General features: G+C 45.0%; 1 protein-coding gene across 18 annotated transcripts in view; it reads right to left on the bottom strand.

The window, feature by feature from the left end:
- The window catches only part of LRRC30 (leucine rich repeat containing 30), a 37,558-nt gene extending 20,571 nt beyond the window's left edge, over positions 1-16,987 (bottom strand). For 7 of the 18 annotated variants that reach the window (XM_070627411.1, XM_070627414.1, XM_070627412.1 and 4 more), the window contains exons 1-2: positions 13,685-16,987; positions 723-852 (exon numbers count right to left, since the gene is read on the bottom strand). In XM_070627411.1, the coding sequence (XP_070483512.1) occupies positions 14,150-15,055 (906 nt within the window). In that variant the 5' untranslated portion in view covers positions 15,056-16,987 and the 3' untranslated portion in view covers positions 723-852; positions 13,685-14,149. Of the gene's footprint in view, positions 1-722; positions 853-3,825; positions 3,891-6,545; positions 11,374-13,278; positions 13,343-13,684 lie in introns of those variants that run through there. The other 11 variants (XM_070627417.1, XM_070627413.1, XM_070627416.1 and 8 more) reach the window with 5 other exon arrangements.
- Between the last annotated feature and the right edge of the window lie 1,322 nt (positions 16,988-18,309).

Genomic DNA, 18,309 nt, shown 5'->3' with positions numbered 1-18,309 from the left:
AGGCTCCTGGGCGGGAGAAACCAGGGCCAGCGGGAATCCGCCGCCTGCCCCTCCCCCGCCCCCGCGTGCGAGAGCCCGAGCCTGTGAATTCCACCGGCCTCTGGTTTCACCCGCTCTCACCCACCCCTCCTGTCGCTCATTTGCTCCCGCCTTGCCTCGCACTGATTTCTAATTCTGCCCACAAGGGCGCTGCCGTAGATGGTGCCTCCTGTTGGAGTAGATCCTGACATTTCCCTAAGGTCACGTTCGCTGAGTGGCAGCAGCCAGGAGATGCGCCCAGTGCTGCCCCCGGGAAACCAGCTCCTCCAGGCTAGGAGAGGCGTCAGCCCCCAGCTCGCTGCTCCCAACGCCTCACTATGGGCGCCCTCTGTGCCCCACTTTCCTCAGGGAAAATAACCAATTAACAGGATTGCTGTAGAGACTAACTGGGAGATGTAAATCACTAGGATTCACCAATACCCACAGTGGGGGAGTTGGTAGTAATACCGAAAACTACCCGGATGTGCTTGAATATTAACGGTCTCTTTCTTAAATTCACATTCAGGTGCACGGACTGAATTTAATCACAGTAAACTGCATAGCTCTCTTTACTTCAGTCTTTTCCTCTAAAGTTCTGACGAAAGAAATCTTCTGTGTCCTATTAAGGGGAGCTATCTAAGCACAAATGAAAGGGGTCCCAGTCACAACCCGATGCCCTCCCTGGGGAGATCAGGGACCTGTACCTGAGAGAAAACTGGGAGCAGTGGTTGAGAGCGCCGTTCCTGGAATCAGACACACCCGGAGTCAGGGCCCAGCTCCTTCACTTACTAGATTGACAAGCAATTTAAGCTCTTCAGGTCTCAGTCTCCCAACCTGTAAAACGGGGTGATGGTATCTGTATACTAGAGAGCTTATAAGAATTAAATAGACCTGACTCATGGTAAGTACTCAATAAATTACCTGCATTTCTGTTATTATCCTATTTAACTATTATCATTATTTAGTCCACATACCACCAGCTAAGAAACATATGTAGGTAAACTGTAGCAAGCAGATAATGTCCTCTACCAAACAAACAGTGAACAAGATGATACTGCCAATGGTGGCCATACTGTCCCCAAGCTAATCATTTATTTATTTAACTCATGACTGTGAGTTTAATTATGTATGCACTGTTAATGTTAAAGTTAACCTAAATAAGTGATGAGCACCTCGTATGTTTATTCTTTACTTCTCAAGTAGAAAATTTTTTAATGAACATAACTTTGTTTTATCTTAAAAAGCACTTCTTAATCAAGGACACACTACATCACTTAGTTGATAAAACAAATTTCAACTAAGGCACACTTTCCAAATGAATGATTTCTAATAATCGGATGTGAATGCATTCTTTACAATGTACTAAGTACATAATGGGGGCCAGGAACAAAGTTCTATGTGGGGTAAGGTGGCAATGAAATAAGGCAGATATGCTGCCTACCGTCACGGGTGGGAGGCAAACATTATGCAAAATATACGTCCATATGCGTATATGTGTAATTATATATGCATTTAATTATACGTGCACACAATCACAACCAGACCTGTGCATATAATTTCAGTTGTAGTCAGGACTATGAAGCAAACGTGAACGGTCAGGGAAAGCTCTCCTGAGAAAGTGTGTTGAACTGAAACCTGAAGGGGGAGGAGGCTTTGGCCAGGCAGGGTCACCCAGGGGCAGGGAACAGTGTGTTTGAAAGTCCTAAGATAGGACCGTGTTGAGACTGCCCAGGAACTAAAGAAGGCCATATGGGTGCACATTCATGAGAGAACAGAGGGGTGCGTAACGAGTCTGAAGAAATAGTGAGAGCTGGAGTTGGCAAGAGCCTGTAGATCGTAGGATTTTGCATTTTATTGCAAGTTCATACTGAAGGGCTTTAAGCAGGGATCTAACATGATCCAATTTTCATTCTTTAAAATCCCTCTTTGTGCCTGTGTGGAGGATGGAAGGAAAAAGGGGCCAAGAGAAGGAAATAGGGAGATGAGAGTGAGGCATGATGGACAGGACGGTAGTGGACGAGCAGTAGAGAAGGATTTGGAGGAACAATCTCAGGAGTGGGCTATAGATTCTATGGAAGAATTAAGAGAGGGAGGCGGCTGGACGGAATCTCGGGTTTCTGGGTGGATAGAGGTACCATTTATAGAGGTGGAGAACAAGGGAGAAGGCTCATATTTAAGGGAGAAATATCAAGGAATCAGTGGACTGGACTATTTGCATAGTGAGCCCCTGTTATCAAATTGTCTGAGCACAATTTTTGTTTTCTTTGTCAGGAATATTGGCCCTGAGCTAATATCTGTAGCCAGTCTTCCTCTTTTTGTTGGAGGAACATTGTCCCTGAGCTAACATCTGTGCCAATCTTCCTCTATTTTGTATGTGGGACGCTGCCACAGCATGGCTTGATGCGTGTTGTAGGTCCACGTGGGATCCGAACCGGTGAACCCCAGCCTGCCAAAAGTGAGTATGCAAACTTAACCAGTATGCCACCAGGCTGGCCCCTACAAGCGTTTTTAAAGAGATATGTATGGAGAAGAAGTTTAGATTAGATTTGTTTTAAGGTTTGTTTGTTCCAATTCTAGAGCTTGCAACTACTGAATGGATGTTAGCCTGAGTAATAGCAAAAAGAGAAAAAACATAAATATTTGTCCACTCCTTGACCTATGGACTTGGGTATAAACTACAACTTTTTTTTACCTTCAATATGAAACTAGTTGACATTTCTCTGCCTTATACAGTATTGTTGCATTATATGAAAAATTGAGTTTTAAAGATTTGAAATAATGTGGGAACATTATTAATAAGGCCTCATTTTTGCACAAAACTCAAAATAATATTAATCCTCTAAGTAAAAAAAAAAAAATCAAGAATTTCCATTTCAAAGCTGATAAATCCTGTCAATTTTGAACTGTGTTTGTGTTACTTTCCTGTGGCTGTGTCACTTTATCTGGTAAACGGAAATGTTGATTATTCTTTTCTAGAATTAGTGATGAACTATGACAGTTTTGAATTAGGCAAGATAAAGAAAACATCCTCACTTATATTGAGACTTCCTATGTAGCAGAATTACAGGATTTTAGCTTAGAAATGAGCTTGCCCAGCCCCCATAGATGTAGCTTTGTACAAGGCTATGAACCCAGTAGAATTAGTGAATTGTCTCTTCTTCCAAATATTTCACGTATATTCGCAAATGTATTATTCTTTTTTTTTAAAGATTTTATTTTTTCCTTTTTCTCCCCAAAGCCCCCCGGTACATAGTTGTATATTCTTCATTGTGGGTCCTTCTAGCTGTGGCATGTGGGATGCCGCCTCAGCGTGGTTTGATGAGCAGTGCCGTGTCCACGCCCAGGATTCGAACCAACGAAACACTGGGCCGCCTGCAGTGGAGCGTGCAAACTTAACCACTCGGCCATGGGGCTGGCCCCTGCAAATGTATTATTTTAACAAGTTCTTTCTTCTTTTCTACTTTGTCCCCAATTTTCCCAAAGTATAGATTTAAAGTAAATTGTTAGCAAATTTGTAGACAGTTTTTAAACTGCAGTGATATGTGGGTAGAATGGCAAGTATCAAATCAGAAATTATTCCTTACATTTCTATTCCCCAAGAAGGAGGAACCACAAGATAGAAAAAGACCTATCACCATCAAAACACGTGTGGAGAAAGTAATTTCCCAGTGAGAAGGCACAGTCCTGCGGGCTGTCTCTGAGGTCTGAGCAAGACACGTGGGGTCTGTTCAGAAGACCTTGTATTAACAAGACGGAAACAACAATCGGAGTATTTGACCAATATGGGGAAAAAATAAGTGCACATACATGCCAATAGAACTGCTTGGCTTTCAGAACTGTTCAGCATTTTGTTTTATTTTATTTTCAATATCCTGTGGGAAAAAAAGAGAGAGAGAAAGAAAAAGAAACAATGAATCACATCCTACATTGATCTCAGGAAAGAAGCCCCTCTCTCTGCGTGATTGGGCAAGAACGGATCATGACCTATGGCAGTGTCTCTGCCCACACGCACAAATAAGAGTCTACAGCCCAGTAATGCCCCCTTATACGTGACTTTATGGTGTTGCCACACCTGTGGAGAGAATATGAGATAAGGGCAAAATAAAAGGTAGATTTAGTTAGAGTTCCAAAAGAAAGCTGTTTGCTTCTGCTTTAATAGGAGAGACATTAGTCATTTAGAACAAGAAAAGCAGCAGAACACACAATACAACAGAGAGTGACTGAGAAATCCCTGGGCGCCTTGTCTCATGGACCCCTCAAGATGCCAGTGGGGGAGCAGGCACCTGCAGCATGTGGGTGGAGAAAATACAGGGCAAACCTTAAATTACATTTATCAGCTTTTGCATTCTAAAACATACTTATGAGAATGACAGATTTAAGGAAAGTTTTCCATTCCAAAATTCGAAGAGGAAATCCAATGTAAATGTTAGTTTTGCCATCCCTCACTCTTGTTTGAAGCACATAGCTTACAAACATAATGATATTCTCCAAGATCGAAATAAATTAAAACCAATGGAGAAGGAAAAAGAGAGAAGGGAGACGAATTGAGACTTGTCCAACTGTGTTCCAGTAAATGTTGAACGAGACCAACATGCATCTCTGCTTGATGATTGATTAAAATCAATGACAATCAGGACAGTGGGGAGGGGCAGTGGAGCAAACAAAGGCATGGGGCAGAAGTATCCACTCCAAACGCTTGCCCTGCTATGCTCTCATTTCCGTGTGATTGAAGAATGCCTCTCTTCCTGTCAACCAATAATTTTAGGGGTTTTCACAAATACAGATCTGAGATACAGATATAGTAATATCTCATTTACTCAGCATCTGGAATAAACAAGCATTTACCACATATGGGAATTTTCCAGATGACTGAGTATAGCACTTTGAGTAGCAAAACTTAAAGAAAAAGAATCACCATTTTTTATTGAAGCCCTTGACAATTGATACGTCTTTTCCTGACTCCTTCCTGGGTATTTTGCTGAGGATTCCCAAATTTATGTCTCCAATCCATACCTCTCCCCTGAACTCTGGGGCCTTTATCCAAGTGCCTACGCAGCAGACCCATTTGAAAATCTATTTATCATCTTAAAATTATCATGTTGATGTTCTCTCTTCTAAACCCTTCCTCTCTCAATAGATGACAACTTTATCCTTCCAGTTGCTCAAGTCAAACACATTGAAGTTATTCTAGATCTTTCTGTCTCTCTGTTTCTCTCTGTCTCTGTCCCTCTGTGTGTGTGTGTGCACGAGTGTGTCTCTCTCCACATCCAATCCATCAGCAATTTCTGATGGTGCTATAATTAAAATATCTCCACAATCAGATCACCTCCACCACTTCCACGCTGGTCAAGCCAACCTCATCTGTTACTTGAAATATTGCAACAGATTCCTAACTTGTCTCCATACTTTTACTTATGCCCCTATAGTCTATTCTTAACCCAGTAGTCAAAGTATCTCCTCTAAAATGTAAGTTAGTATGTGTTTCTTCTCTACTTAAAATCTCCAATGGCTTCCCACCTCACTCAGAGAAAAAGCCAAAGTTCTTCCAATGGCCTAAAGCCTCACATGAGCCATCTCCAACATCAACATGACCTCAGCGTTCTCCCCTGCACCCACTGCATTCCACGGACATACCAGGCACACTTCTGCCTTTCCATGTGCTTTCTCTTCCCTCTGGAATACTTTCTCCTAAAATGTACCTACATGGCTATCTTCTTCACTTTCTACAGGTCTCTGCTTCAACATGATTTTCTCACCTTACGACAAATACCCCCCCAAATCTATCCTCCCTCACTGCTTTATTTTTCTCCATATATTTGTCATTATCTAACATAGTCTGTATGTATGTATTTATGCATTCATTCATTCATTATCTTATGATGAGCTTAAAGGTCTCACCTACGAATAAATGAATAAATGTATGACATTAACTCTGGGATCTCAGCAGTATTTTGAATAACTGAGCTTGACATATAAATGACCTCTTGATAGAGTAGCATTATTCCACTTGGGAGGAAAGTGTGATATGCCTAATATCTTGTCAAAGGGTTCTCCGAGGAGCAAGAACCTCCAGAAATGATGTGGGAGCTCCCTCTTGGTCGCCTGGATAATGAGTTAGTGGGACCAGGGCTTCAGGAGGGAATGGCACTCTAGGTTGTCTTCCTGGGACTGATGACTTCCATCCCTTATGGCAATTCCATGATGCCCAAGGTTTGTGGTGCAGCTGGCTTTCTTAGACCACTCCTAGCATCAAAACCAGACAGGCAGGCACCAAAGGTGTCTTATTATAGTGCTCAAGATTTCCCCATGAAGAGAGAGAACTATCAAGAGAGCAAGTTCTCTCCCAGAAAGGCATACCCACCACACGTGGCCAGCATGGAGGGGAATCTGAGGACCTGTAGCTTCTCTCCCCTTGCTTTCTTAATAAAGTCTCCTATTTAACCCATGCTCTTTGGGGGATCCCTAAGGCCACCCTCAAGTTCAAGAATTTGCTAGAAGGATTCACAGAATTCAGAAAAAAACTGTTATACTCATGGTTATAGTTTATTACAGCAAAAGGACACAAGTCAAAATCAACAGATAGAAGGTGCATATGGCAGAATCCAGGAGAGACCAGGCACAACCTTCCCATTGTCCTCCCCTAATGGAGTTGTTTGGTGGTGCTTAATTCTCCCAGCAATGATATGTGACACATATGGAGTATTGCCACCCAGGGAAGTTCACATAAGCCTTGGTGTCCAGGGTTTTACTGGGAGTTGGTCACAGAGGCATGGAGCTCCCACGTGACTGACCTCAGCTCCTCAGTCTCCAGCTTCTCCAGAGGTCAGACTAATACTGGGTTGCTGAAGGCCACACCGTAAACCACGCTGTAGCATGGACTCTCTGGTGTAGCCCAGGTACACAGAGACACTCTTATCAGGCAGGTTTAGAGGTTTTTCCTCAGGAGCTGGTCAAAGGCCACACTTCTCTTGGAAATGTGCAGAATTTGAACACCCTAGGCCTGCTGAGTCAACCCTTCACTGCACACATGCTACGTGATTTTGTCAAATTCACCCTTGTCCTTTGCACAATAGGTGATGACTATGAGGGAACCAACCTCACGTGGCATAAAAAAGAACCTGTTCATTTTGATCTGTCAGAAAGAGAGTTACTTTCCCTCTTCTGCTGTAGAAAAGAGTCAGTTAAAAGGACATTTGAGTTAGTGGATAAATATAAAGAGCCTACCAAGCTAATTTACAAACTGAGTTAACTCAGTTTTCTATGGACAACATATTACATCGTCAGATGAACAATTAAAATGTTCTATAACAAACATATTATATACATTTCTGGGAGATAAACAGATTTCTCAATTATTTACAATAGATGTTTAATAATGATAATAAGAAAGTTTAAAGGATTAAAACATAAGGAAGACTTTTATCCTTCTTGGCTAGATTCTTTGTTTATACTACTTCTGTGATTTCCACAATGAAAATATTCCTTAACCTTCTCATATATCTTGGCCGAGGAGCATAATACCAGAAGCATACTTTGAATTCTCAAAGTACTTATGGCCACAAAATTACTCATGAATCCTTATCAAACACAATTGTAACTTGCCCTCTTATAAGGAAGGTTAGTGAAAAACAAATTAAAGTCATTAATTTCTAATTTCCACAATGTAGATATCATCAATTTGAGGCTTTAACTAAAACAGTGGAGGCAGAGAAAGGAGCGATATTATTAAGAAGCAAAGAAACCAAAGGAAGAGCTATTTTGCAGTTTTATGTGTGTTCACTTCCAAAAGTTGCTTTTGAAAATTTATAGCAAAATTCATACGTGCATGTGGCTCATACGTGCACGTGCATGAGGAAGTGCTGTGAAGAAGGCATAAATTCCAGCTCTAAGTACCCAAATCCTATTATTGAATCAAATCCAATTAGCACTTTTTTTATGGAAAACAGATAATTAGAAATTCCTTCTCTCCAGAAACATAGGCGTTTTAAATCAATCAATCAACAAAGCCAAACAGAAATATTCCCTCTGAGCCTCCAATCCAGTAAAAAGTTAGAGATGGAGTCCAGACAATCTGGAGGTCTGCAAACTCAAGGCAAAACTAAATTAGACCTCTATGCTGCAGCAAGGAGATATTAAAGCAGTCATACTGATCTTGACCCATTTCCTCATGCTTCTTGCTTTTCTCAGTAATCACAATGATTATAAGCTCAGATATCTATTTAGTGAGGCATTAGATAAGGGGAAGACAAAGCAAAAAAAAAAAAAAAATACAGTCAGTATTTCAGAACTGAAAGAAGCTAAAAGTGAGTTCACCTTAAAGTAAGTTCAATTGCCTCACTTTACAGAAAACTGAGGCCCTGAGAGGCTGAGTCGTCCGTGCACACGGGTTCATTTTCTCGTGCATTCATTCAGTACGTCATTACTGAACAGCTTCCCTATGCTGGATGCAAAAGTAAAAGTCAGCAAAGAGTTCGAAGCCTAGCGGCAGAGCTCGTCAGGAAAATCAGGAGCGTCCAGGGAGCAGCTTAATCTAGAATCCAAGCGGCAGCCCTTTTCTGGTGGGCACACATGCTGCTAGCGCAGGTTTTCTCCAGTCGGCCTTATGACAGGAAACAGCTACAGTGCTTGTCAGACCCACACATGCCAGCCCTGCCCTAGACCTCCTGAATCTGAAAGTCTTCCAAAGGAACCTGGGATTCTAAATTTTCCACAAGTGCCCAGATGAATTTAATCACGAGGCCCCAGCAGGGCTTCCATCCACCGGCCAGGTTCAGAGATCTCCCACCTTCGACTGCTCTCTTTCAGCTGGTAGCTCCAGGCCCCGTTGGCTTAGTCCCATATCTGAAGGTTTAGGTAAGAGCCTACATCAGTATTTCTCAGCTCAGAGTCAGTGGCAGAATTATGTAGTGAGCTTAAAAAAAAAAAAAAGCAGCTCAGGCCTCACTCACGCCAACTATATTAGAATCTCTCAAATTGAAATTTAAGGCTTTCTTTTTCTGAAGTTCCACAGGGGCTTCTGATGAGCAGCCAGTGTTGAAGGCCATGCTAACCCACGGTCCTTTTAGAACGCTCAGGAGAGACCTTCGCCCACATGCGGTGGGGGAGGGGCTTGGGAGCACCTCTCGAACCCATGACACATGGTGCCACCATTATTGTAACGTGTCCTTCTCCCCCCATGTGCCTGCCCAAATCTTAGATTCAAGCAGGAAGAAAAAAATGCCACAAAGGTGTTATAAAGCAGACCACTCTGCGACAATGAGAGTCACAATTTTCCATCAAGACAAAGCAAAACAAAGGAACCACTGGGTCGATAACCATCGTGTTAGATTGTGTGTACCCCACACCACTTCAGTCACACCACACCTCTGCGCCTCCTGCAGCCCCGCCCCATGGCTTTGTGCTAGTTTACGCATCGATTAAGGCAGTTGTCCTCAGAGGACTGCATCATGTTTAGCTGAGCCTCGTTTTCTTTGCCCAGGGACTTGGGAGCTCTTGGAGGGTGGGGAACTTGTCTCTCGTCCTGTCCCCAACACCGGTAGTTTAGGATGCACAGATGCTCAGTAAATCTTATGCAATCAACACATGCAGCTCTCAGGCCAGAGCTTTTCCCACTACACCACAGGGCCTCTTCTCGAATGCATGCACAGGGTGATGGGCATGACATTCAGGAGACAGAATTCCCCCAAGCGGCATGTCCTGGCACACTGACTTCTGAACTCAAGTCACTCAAGACCAAAGAATACGGGTGATTATGTGATGTTCCATGAGCAGCTCTAGCCCATGCCATCAGGCCAATGGTCTTGTAGTTTTCACAATGTATGTTTCTCTCAAGAGTATCAGTAAATACTTTGACACTTTCAGAATGGACTTCCGTTTACCTTTTATTTTCTGTCCTATGCTGAAATAAGGAGTAAGTCTAGAAGCAGTGAGAAATAAGCTCTCTCCCTGCAAGTAGATTCCTTTGACACCACTAAAAAAAATCTGCATAGCAAGCTGCGTGCTAAGGCCTTCAGCAATGCTTGCCTAATGACGCTCACAGACTCATGACCAGCCTTCTCTGCATCTCTTTTATTACTGTGCTGTCCCTTTTTTTTTAAATTAGTAATGCTTTGGATTCAACTGGACATACAACTTAAAAGGAACATTTAATAAAAAGTTCTTTTCTCAACAAGGTCAAGATCATTCCCATTATTGTTTATAATAGCTTTCATGTTCCTCTGAATTTTATTCCATTTTCTTAAAATATATGGAGAGGTTGTGTTTTGGTATTTTTGGATGAATTATAACTATATCAAGTATACTGGTACTTAGTTGCACATTTAATCATGGCTGGGTATTTGGTGTTTCTCAAGTATATCTTACACGGTACTGAAAATAACTCTGATGGAGTAAGAAGATAGAGCACGTGTGGATAGTTAAGTAGATACTGATGGAAATTGAGTAGTATCTTCATATTAGCTAAATCTAGCAGCTTGAATTTTTGCTTTTTTGTTTTTGTTTTTTTAAGACCATTTCCTGAACTCATCTTCTATTTTTCATCTTTTGTAACAGAATCTCAGGAACTCCATCAGGACAGACTCTCCGTAGGGTATGGATATTACTGAGAAGAGGCACTGAAGCCCAGCCTTCGGGCCTCACTCAGCCCCGTGATCTCAGGTGTTGACACTTGCATGTGTCTTCCGGTGACGAAGCCCACAGTCCTTCAATCTTCCTCTGTTTTTAATGCATATTTAGTACGTGCTTTGAGCCATAGGAAATGGAATTTTAAAATGCACTGATACATGACCAGAAGAAAAATGTTCCGTTTGCTGGATCCCTGCCGTAATAGCAGCATCCTCTCTCGCCAGTGCCAGTGCGACGTCAGTGTGCGCACAGATGCACAGTCCCGCGGTCGCTCTGTCTTCTGTTACTGCAGAAAGGCAGCCTATTAGCTAAGCCTGAGCATGGAGTACAATTCTTCTATTAACCATTTATTTAGCCAACAAGCTAAGTAATGATGACATTTTTCTTTCTATTATGCGGGAGTTTTATGCATTTAGCAGTATTATTCCTTGAACAGATGTGTCTTTTCAAAGTCATCTTCCTTTCCTATGAACATAGGATTTCTTCTTAATTGTATGGTTTTAAGCTACAACTGCTTCAAAAGGAGTTTCTAAACACACCACTGAGATTGCTCTGAACTGAGAGCCAGGTGACATGAAAACCACAGTGTCATCAAGAACGTGAGCAGCCAGCTCCCCACATCAAGCACCCAGTTAGCTCGTATTCTTTGGCTAAATAACTCCGCAGTCAGTGCAGTCATCCTCAGAAGCCTTAGAAATACCTGGGAGTGATCTGAATGCGGCAGTATCAGAACTACAAAAGAGAAGCAAGAAGCATTTCGCAGTCAGTCAGCAGACTGTAGAATCTGACACTGAAGGTTGTATCAAATCCCCGCCACGTGAGGGTTTTGAATAACCAAGCACGCTAGCCAGTCCCCTGCACAACACTTCCCTTTATCAATAAAGGAGCATTCACGAAGAATCAATATCTAAAGCCCGTTGGGCACCTCCCAGTACTTCTATGATTTCCTCAGTGCTGAGCGTTAACAAAGAAAACCTTGCTACTACACTCTTGAGAGGCACCCATGGACGCTGGCAACCAAATGATACCACTTTTTTCTAATAAGAAGTATAATAAGCTCTTGGGTCACCTTCAAAATACGGTTCCGTGTGGAATCAGGTGACTGAAAAAGTGAGGAGAGGAAATAAAAGGATGGCTCAGCAGTAAAAGCTGGCGCTGCTGCCCGAGCCTGCCTCTCTGCCCACAGCAAGGTCATGGAAACTCAGTGCGAGCCCAAGCGGCTGTCAGTAGCAGACACCAACAGGTGTGATCCTGGCACACATCGGTGTTTGTCTGACAGCTGCGTGTGCTCCCGCCAGAGCTCCAGCCAGTGATCTGCCTGGGTCTGCTCTGCAGAGGAAGACTCGCCCTACAGTTTCCCACTGAGTCATGAGGTCAAGGAAGAATCCCACTGATGTCTTTAAATAGTCTTGGCTCCAGCAAGCTAATGTGGGTGATGCTACTGGAGTGTGCCTGTGTGTGCCTGGCAGGGATATGCGGGGCTCCGCTTGCTGCTGGAGACAGAACTTAGAGGGGACTTCTCCAGCTGCCTCCCAGTGATGCTGGTAAGACCTGTTGGCAACGACTCCAAAGAAGAGCTCACGCACAAACGTGCCAAGGGAACCATGGTATCTGACGATAACAGCGGGAATTGCTGCCCCCTTTTGTGGATGGGAAAATTGACTTTAGAGTCTGCTAGGTAAATCACTTGTCCCCATGAATAAGCTATATGGACCCCCTTTGAGCAGCTCTTGAAAGAAGTCAGACGGCAGCTCTACACTACAATTGCCTGAGCTCAGAACCTGAGAATGAGCTACCGACCACCCCAGCACTTTGCTGCTCTTTCCCAAATGGCGTGAAGTGGGGAGGAGGAGGAATTAGGATAAGATGCCCGCAGTGGACGGAGGGTCTGGCTGATTCAGCCCACCGTGTTCTTTGGTGACTGAGACTTTGGGGCTCAGTCTAGTCTGCCCACCCACGTTATCCATGCTTCAGCCCCTTGCTTACATTTCTCTTTAGCAGGGCTCACATTTACCACATAGTCTAGAAACCCACACAGGTCTGTCTCTTTCACCAAAGTGTGAGCTCCTTGGTAGAAGAAGCAGGGTGTTATTCCTCTTGAGGTCCCAGCCCAGTGTCTAGGCTAAAGAAGGTGCTAATAAATATAAGTTTAACTGAATTAAACTAAACATGAAAAAGTTAGACAAGCCTTGGCAGCAAATCTAAATCCTAGGTCTTGATATTGTTTGCTATGTTCTGTAGACAAATGAGCCAAGAAACCTGGGCACTTGGCTCTCCATTATCTGAAGGTACTGTACTTTCTTCAGTGCCACATTTTCATCCTAAATCTTCAACTCCAAATGAATAGCAATGTCTTAGAGACTCTTGGCAGCCATGACAGCAGTAAGATCCAATGACCCTTGTGACAGGAACTCTGTAATTGCTTGTCCTGATGTTCATGTTTAACAGCTGTGTACTTTTAAAATTAAAAGCAAAACAAACTTAATATTTGTACAGAGCCTTTTGTCCAAAGAGCTTTTAAATGACACTCAACTCATTTTTTAAATGTCCCTATGTGAAAGCCAAGTGGCAAATACTATCTTCCTCTGAATGGGAAAAGGGTAATTACTTGTTTTCTGTGGCTTATCTAGGCCTTACCTCCTCTTTCCTGCCTTTTCGCCATTTCCCCCCCAATTATTAGCTCATCTCTGAGAGGGCAAATCTAGAAAGGGAGGAGAAGTGAAGTTAGAATCGGATAACGTAACCACTGGCCGGCATCTCTAGAAAAGCTCAGGGATGTGCCTATGGATGCAAGAGGACTGGGAAAGAAGGTGGACACTGACATTAAAACTGATTTGTATTTATTATCTGAAAGCCATCATGCTACCCCCATCATTCACCACCAGATGTGAGCACAAGCAGCTCGATTCTTACTCTATAGACATTTTAGAGACAATGTTCCTCTGACTGTTTCCCCAGAACCTGAGGGGAAAGCTCTGTCTGATTTGGTCATCGCCGGCAGGGCAGGGCCCCAGCTGGCTCTTTGGTCCCAGGTAACACTTACCAAGGCTGATGGAGGAGTGTGTCTCGCTGTTACCTGGCTGCAGGCTGCCGATTCGAGGGTTGAAACCAGACGGTGTCAGTGCCTCACGTCGCACTTGGCTCACACTACATGCTTAGCAAATATCTGACTTTTGGATTGCATTGAATCAGACCTGCTGTCCACTATTCCAAGGGCTGAATCCCACTACTCCTCAGAAGAATCAGAGCAATTATTTCTCTTCGGAGAAAACCAAAGGCCTGCTTCAATTTATGTTTAGAATGAGATGAACATAATATTTTGGGGCTTATTAGGAACCTATAGAGTTCAAAGCAAACACTTCCCTACAACAGGTGTTCAATACGATTTAGCAAATGGTAACACAAGCACTGAGCCACGCAAACAGTAAGGGGAGAAAGTTTAGACTAGACAAGTACCCAGCTGACAAGTCTCCATGCACTGGCTCCAGTCCACGCCTCCTGGGCCGCATCAGTTGTGCTTTTTATCCTTCAGGTAGCTGAAGAGCATCTCCAGGCCCCCCTCCACCAGCTCTGGCAGAGGCTTGGACAGAGGGTTATGGGAAATATGGAGCCCCTTGTCCATGGGGTTCCAAGCAATCCTCGCCAGTCGACACAGCAGGTAGAGTTCGTCCGGGAGGGTCTGGATGTCGTTGTTGTTCAAGTTCAGCAGCTCCAGGCTCGTGAGCAGGCAGAGAGACCGCGGGAAGGAGTGGATATTGTTTCTCTCCGCGATGAAGATCTGCAGGCTGACCAGACACTGGATGCTCTCAGCGATGTTTTCCAGGCGGTTAGAGCCCACGTGCAAAAAATCCAGCTCCTTCAGTGAAAACACACAGATGGGGATGTGAGCAAAATAGTTGTTGCTGATGTTGAGCTTCCTCAGTCTGGGGAGGTCGGCGAAGCTGGCAGGAAGCTGGGAAAGGCAGTTGTGCGACAGGCTCAGGACCTCCAGGTTTTTGCAGGCGCTCAGCTCGGCCGGCATCTCGGTCAGGCAGTTCATGTTGACGAACAGCACCTTCAGGCTCTTGAGGAGGCTGATTTCTCGGGGCAGACTCTTTAGGCGGTTCCCGCACAAGTTCAGGACCACGAGCCGAGTCAGCTTCCCCACCTCGGGCGGGAGAACCCTGAGCTGGTTGTGAGACAGATTGAGTTTCTGGACCTCAGACAAGCCCCACAGAAAGTCGGGGATGTCTGTCATTCCCTTGGTGACCAGGCTGAAGCTGACGTGGCGCATGCCCCGCTTCAGCAGAGACCGTGGGTCCTTTCCGGAGAGCAGGGCATCGTCCCACGGAGAGAATTTCTGCCTCCCGGCCAGCAGCACCATCCCCTTGGGGCCCTTGTCCTGGGAGTGGGCACTTGACTGCCGCGCCCCCATTCTCCCTCCTTTGCACCCTCTCTCCGCCGCCGCCCGAAGGCTGGGGTCCTGTCCACCCCAGCTGCTAAGCGGCCGGCGCAGGCAGGCAGCGAGCGCGGCGGCGAGGACAGAGTGCGGCGGCGGACGCGGGGGCTCCCGGTCAGCCCCGGCAGGGGCCCCAGCCTCCTGCGCGGCCGCGGGGGAGCTTCGGCGGTTTCTCTCTGAGCAGCCGGGCTGTAACGGTATACTGTCCCTGGGGCTGCAGAACTGAACCACTCGATTCCCTCTGAACGCCACCAGGCAGCTGTCACTGTCACTCTGCCCGGGTTTATTGGCCTGTATGTGCAAGCGGGTCACAGGGAGGCGGCAGCTAACTTTCCCCGCTCAGCTTTTCTTGGGTATCACAGCTGAGCAGGGTGGTTAGCAAGCCCGTCTCCCAAAAGAGGCAAAGTGGAAAAATCAAGCAGGCCCGCCAGCGCCAGGCCGTGGGCACGGTCTCGGGAGCGCGCCCGGACGCCAGGGGGACGGCTGAACGCCAGCCACAGAGTTAGGCTTCCAAAGCTGAAGACCGTCAGACGGCAGCAAACGCACCCATTTCAAACTTCGGTGAATTGTGCAGTCATGAAAAAGAAACAAGGAGCCTGGACACCTGGAATCCTCCGGCGGAAGGTTCCCCACGGTACCGGTCAGAGGGGACTCGCGAGGAGGGAGTGAAGGAGCGGCTGGACCCCCGCTGCCCTTTCTCCCAGAGCAGCTCTGGGATCAGAGTCTGCTGCCAGCTTCTGGGGTTAGCTCGGGGCACCTTAAATGTCTGACCGACCCCTCGGTGTTTGCCTTAGTAGGATGAGCACCGGGTGCCCGCTGTCCCGGAAGAATGTCGCTGGTACGCACCGATGTCTCTCTCTCGAATTAAAAATGTTCGCTTACACTCTAAGTATGTAGAGTCACTTATGAGTGTTGTGGGCTGCATTGTGTCCCCTCAAATTTCAAATGTTGAAGTCCTAACCCCCAGTACCCAGAATGTGGCTGTATTTGGAAATAGGGCCACGTGAAGACACCGGGAGGAGCCAAGGAGAGAGGCCTCGCAAGCAACCGATCCTGCGGACACCTTGCTCCCGGCCTTGTAGCCTCCAGAGCCTGTATTTAGGGCACCCAGCCTGTCACGCTGTGTTAGGGTGGCCTTAGCAAACTAATACAGTTGGGAGGAGGCAGACACATTTGCATACCCGAAAAATCCTAAAAATATGTCGTGATTAAGGGGAGAAGAGACATCAAGGTTGATGACAGGGTTCTGAGAGGAGGGCTGCAGTCTGTAGCGGCTGCTCCCCTGGAAGCACATGGCTCTTGCTGGCAGCAGCCCCTGCGTAGCCCTTGGCACAGAAGCTCTGTCCTGGAGAGCAATCACAGAGCTGTGATCACCAAGCCAGGAGCTCAGCTGGGCTCAGGCTGGGCGATCCCCGGAATCTGCAGGTCCACCCACGGAGGGGCCAGGGCCTGGGTGAGAGGAGCAGCGGGAGGTGTAAATCAAACAATGCCAGACCATTTCAGCTCCACGTGGCATTTGAGAGAGATGTGCTCCCTGTGACTGAGTAGCCCCTGGCGTTCTCAGACAGAGGTTGACACTTTGGACATTTTAGTAATGGGATGCTTCAGTGTTCTAGCTGTTAATTAAGGGGAAAAAAAGTAATGTAGCTAAATCTGTATCCTAAGTTTTTGAAGCAGACTATACCTTACACATGTAAATTTCATATGACAATGGAGTTCTGCTGTTAAAAACAAAGTTAGCTATGCTCCTCTTTCCCTCTTCCCTTCCATGAGCGTGATAAATGATGTTAGAGTTCCTGAAATGTGAGGAATAGCAGGAGCTGGGATGGTTTGAGCAGGAGTCAACAGCTTTCTTCTTTGTGGCAATTCTCCTTTTCCCTTAATACATTTTTTTCCAATAAATACTTTTTTGAGCAGTTAATAGCCAACACTTATTGAATGTTTATTAAGTGAAAGGCATCGCACTTTACATGCAGGATGGGTGTTAAAATGAACTCTACTTTACAGATGAGGAAAGGAAGATAGTGAGAGGTCAAGTTACTTATTATGCAAGATCAAGTCACTTGCCCAAGGTCAAGTACCTAGTCAATGGCAGAACCAGAATTCAAACCCAGCCCATCCAACTCCACAGCCCAGGCTGGGAGCTACAAGAAGACTCTGGACTTAGCCCTGTAGAAAGATGGAATAACTGTGGCTAGGATATGGTTTTTTCTTTTCAAATTGCTAGAGGTAAGGCTTGAGGGAACATAGGTAAAGAAATTACTAAGTAACTACCTGCATAGAAATAACTACATAATTAAGCATTAACCCTGCTTATACTACCCCCAAACAACTAAGAAAAGCAAAAGTTAAAACATCATTCCAGAAGAGTTTGGTGTAATGGATTTAATCCCCTCCAAAAATAGTTCAGTTCTTCTGTCGTGAGGTTCTCATATATCAAATGGCTGAGCTGTGTGAATAGCTGACTTTGTTTCTTCTAACGGTTTGAAACATAGATGCTGACTGCTTGCTTAACCACGGTTGTCCGTTCAGAGCGCGGTCACCTAGAGGCTGGTCAGCGCCTCTAGCCCTGCATCTTCGTAAATGAAATAGGTCATGTGAGGGGATGATTTCCCAGAGCCCCTCCCCCCTTCTTCATGGTGGACTCTCGCTGCAAATGAGACCACTGCAGGGAAGTGAAGGCACACTTAACGTCTTTTCTAAGGCATGCAAAATCCAAGGCGGCTTTTATTTTCCTTCCATTCACATTGATCCCCAGGGAATTAGCAATGGCCGGGATGCTGCTGGCTTCAGGATGCGCTACGGAGGCCACACATCCAGCTTTGCCACGAGACACTTCTGAGGCTCTCCGAATGGATTTCAGTTTGGATTAAGCCTCAGAACAATGGATTGCTGGACAGGTTTGTGAGAGTGCCTTCAAATCCTAAGGAAGTCATAGAATAATCGGAATGTATTCAGTATGCTCAATGTATTTCCTGCACTTCTGTGTAATCCAATTGTTTATTTTCCAACATATGAAAATCCACATTTATTCATACTGAATTCATACAATAACTATTGAAAACAATTTTTTTTATTCTTGCTGTGGCTTTTCAGCTTAGGACTATATATTATGTCTGTTAATTTTGAATGAAAGAAATGTGTATGTTTAAATAGTTTATTAAAATAACCATTTTACTAATTTAAAATTTTAAAAATAGAAAATGTAGGCAAGTATGAAGAGAGACAAC

This window comes from Equus przewalskii, chromosome 7 (assembly GCF_037783145.1).
Source record: "Equus przewalskii isolate Varuska chromosome 7, EquPr2, whole genome shotgun sequence".
In the NCBI taxonomy this organism is placed as follows: domain Eukaryota; kingdom Metazoa; phylum Chordata; class Mammalia; order Perissodactyla; family Equidae; genus Equus; species Equus przewalskii.
Note: the sequence above shows the minus strand (reverse complement) of the source record. Positions and strands in the feature narration are given on the sequence as shown.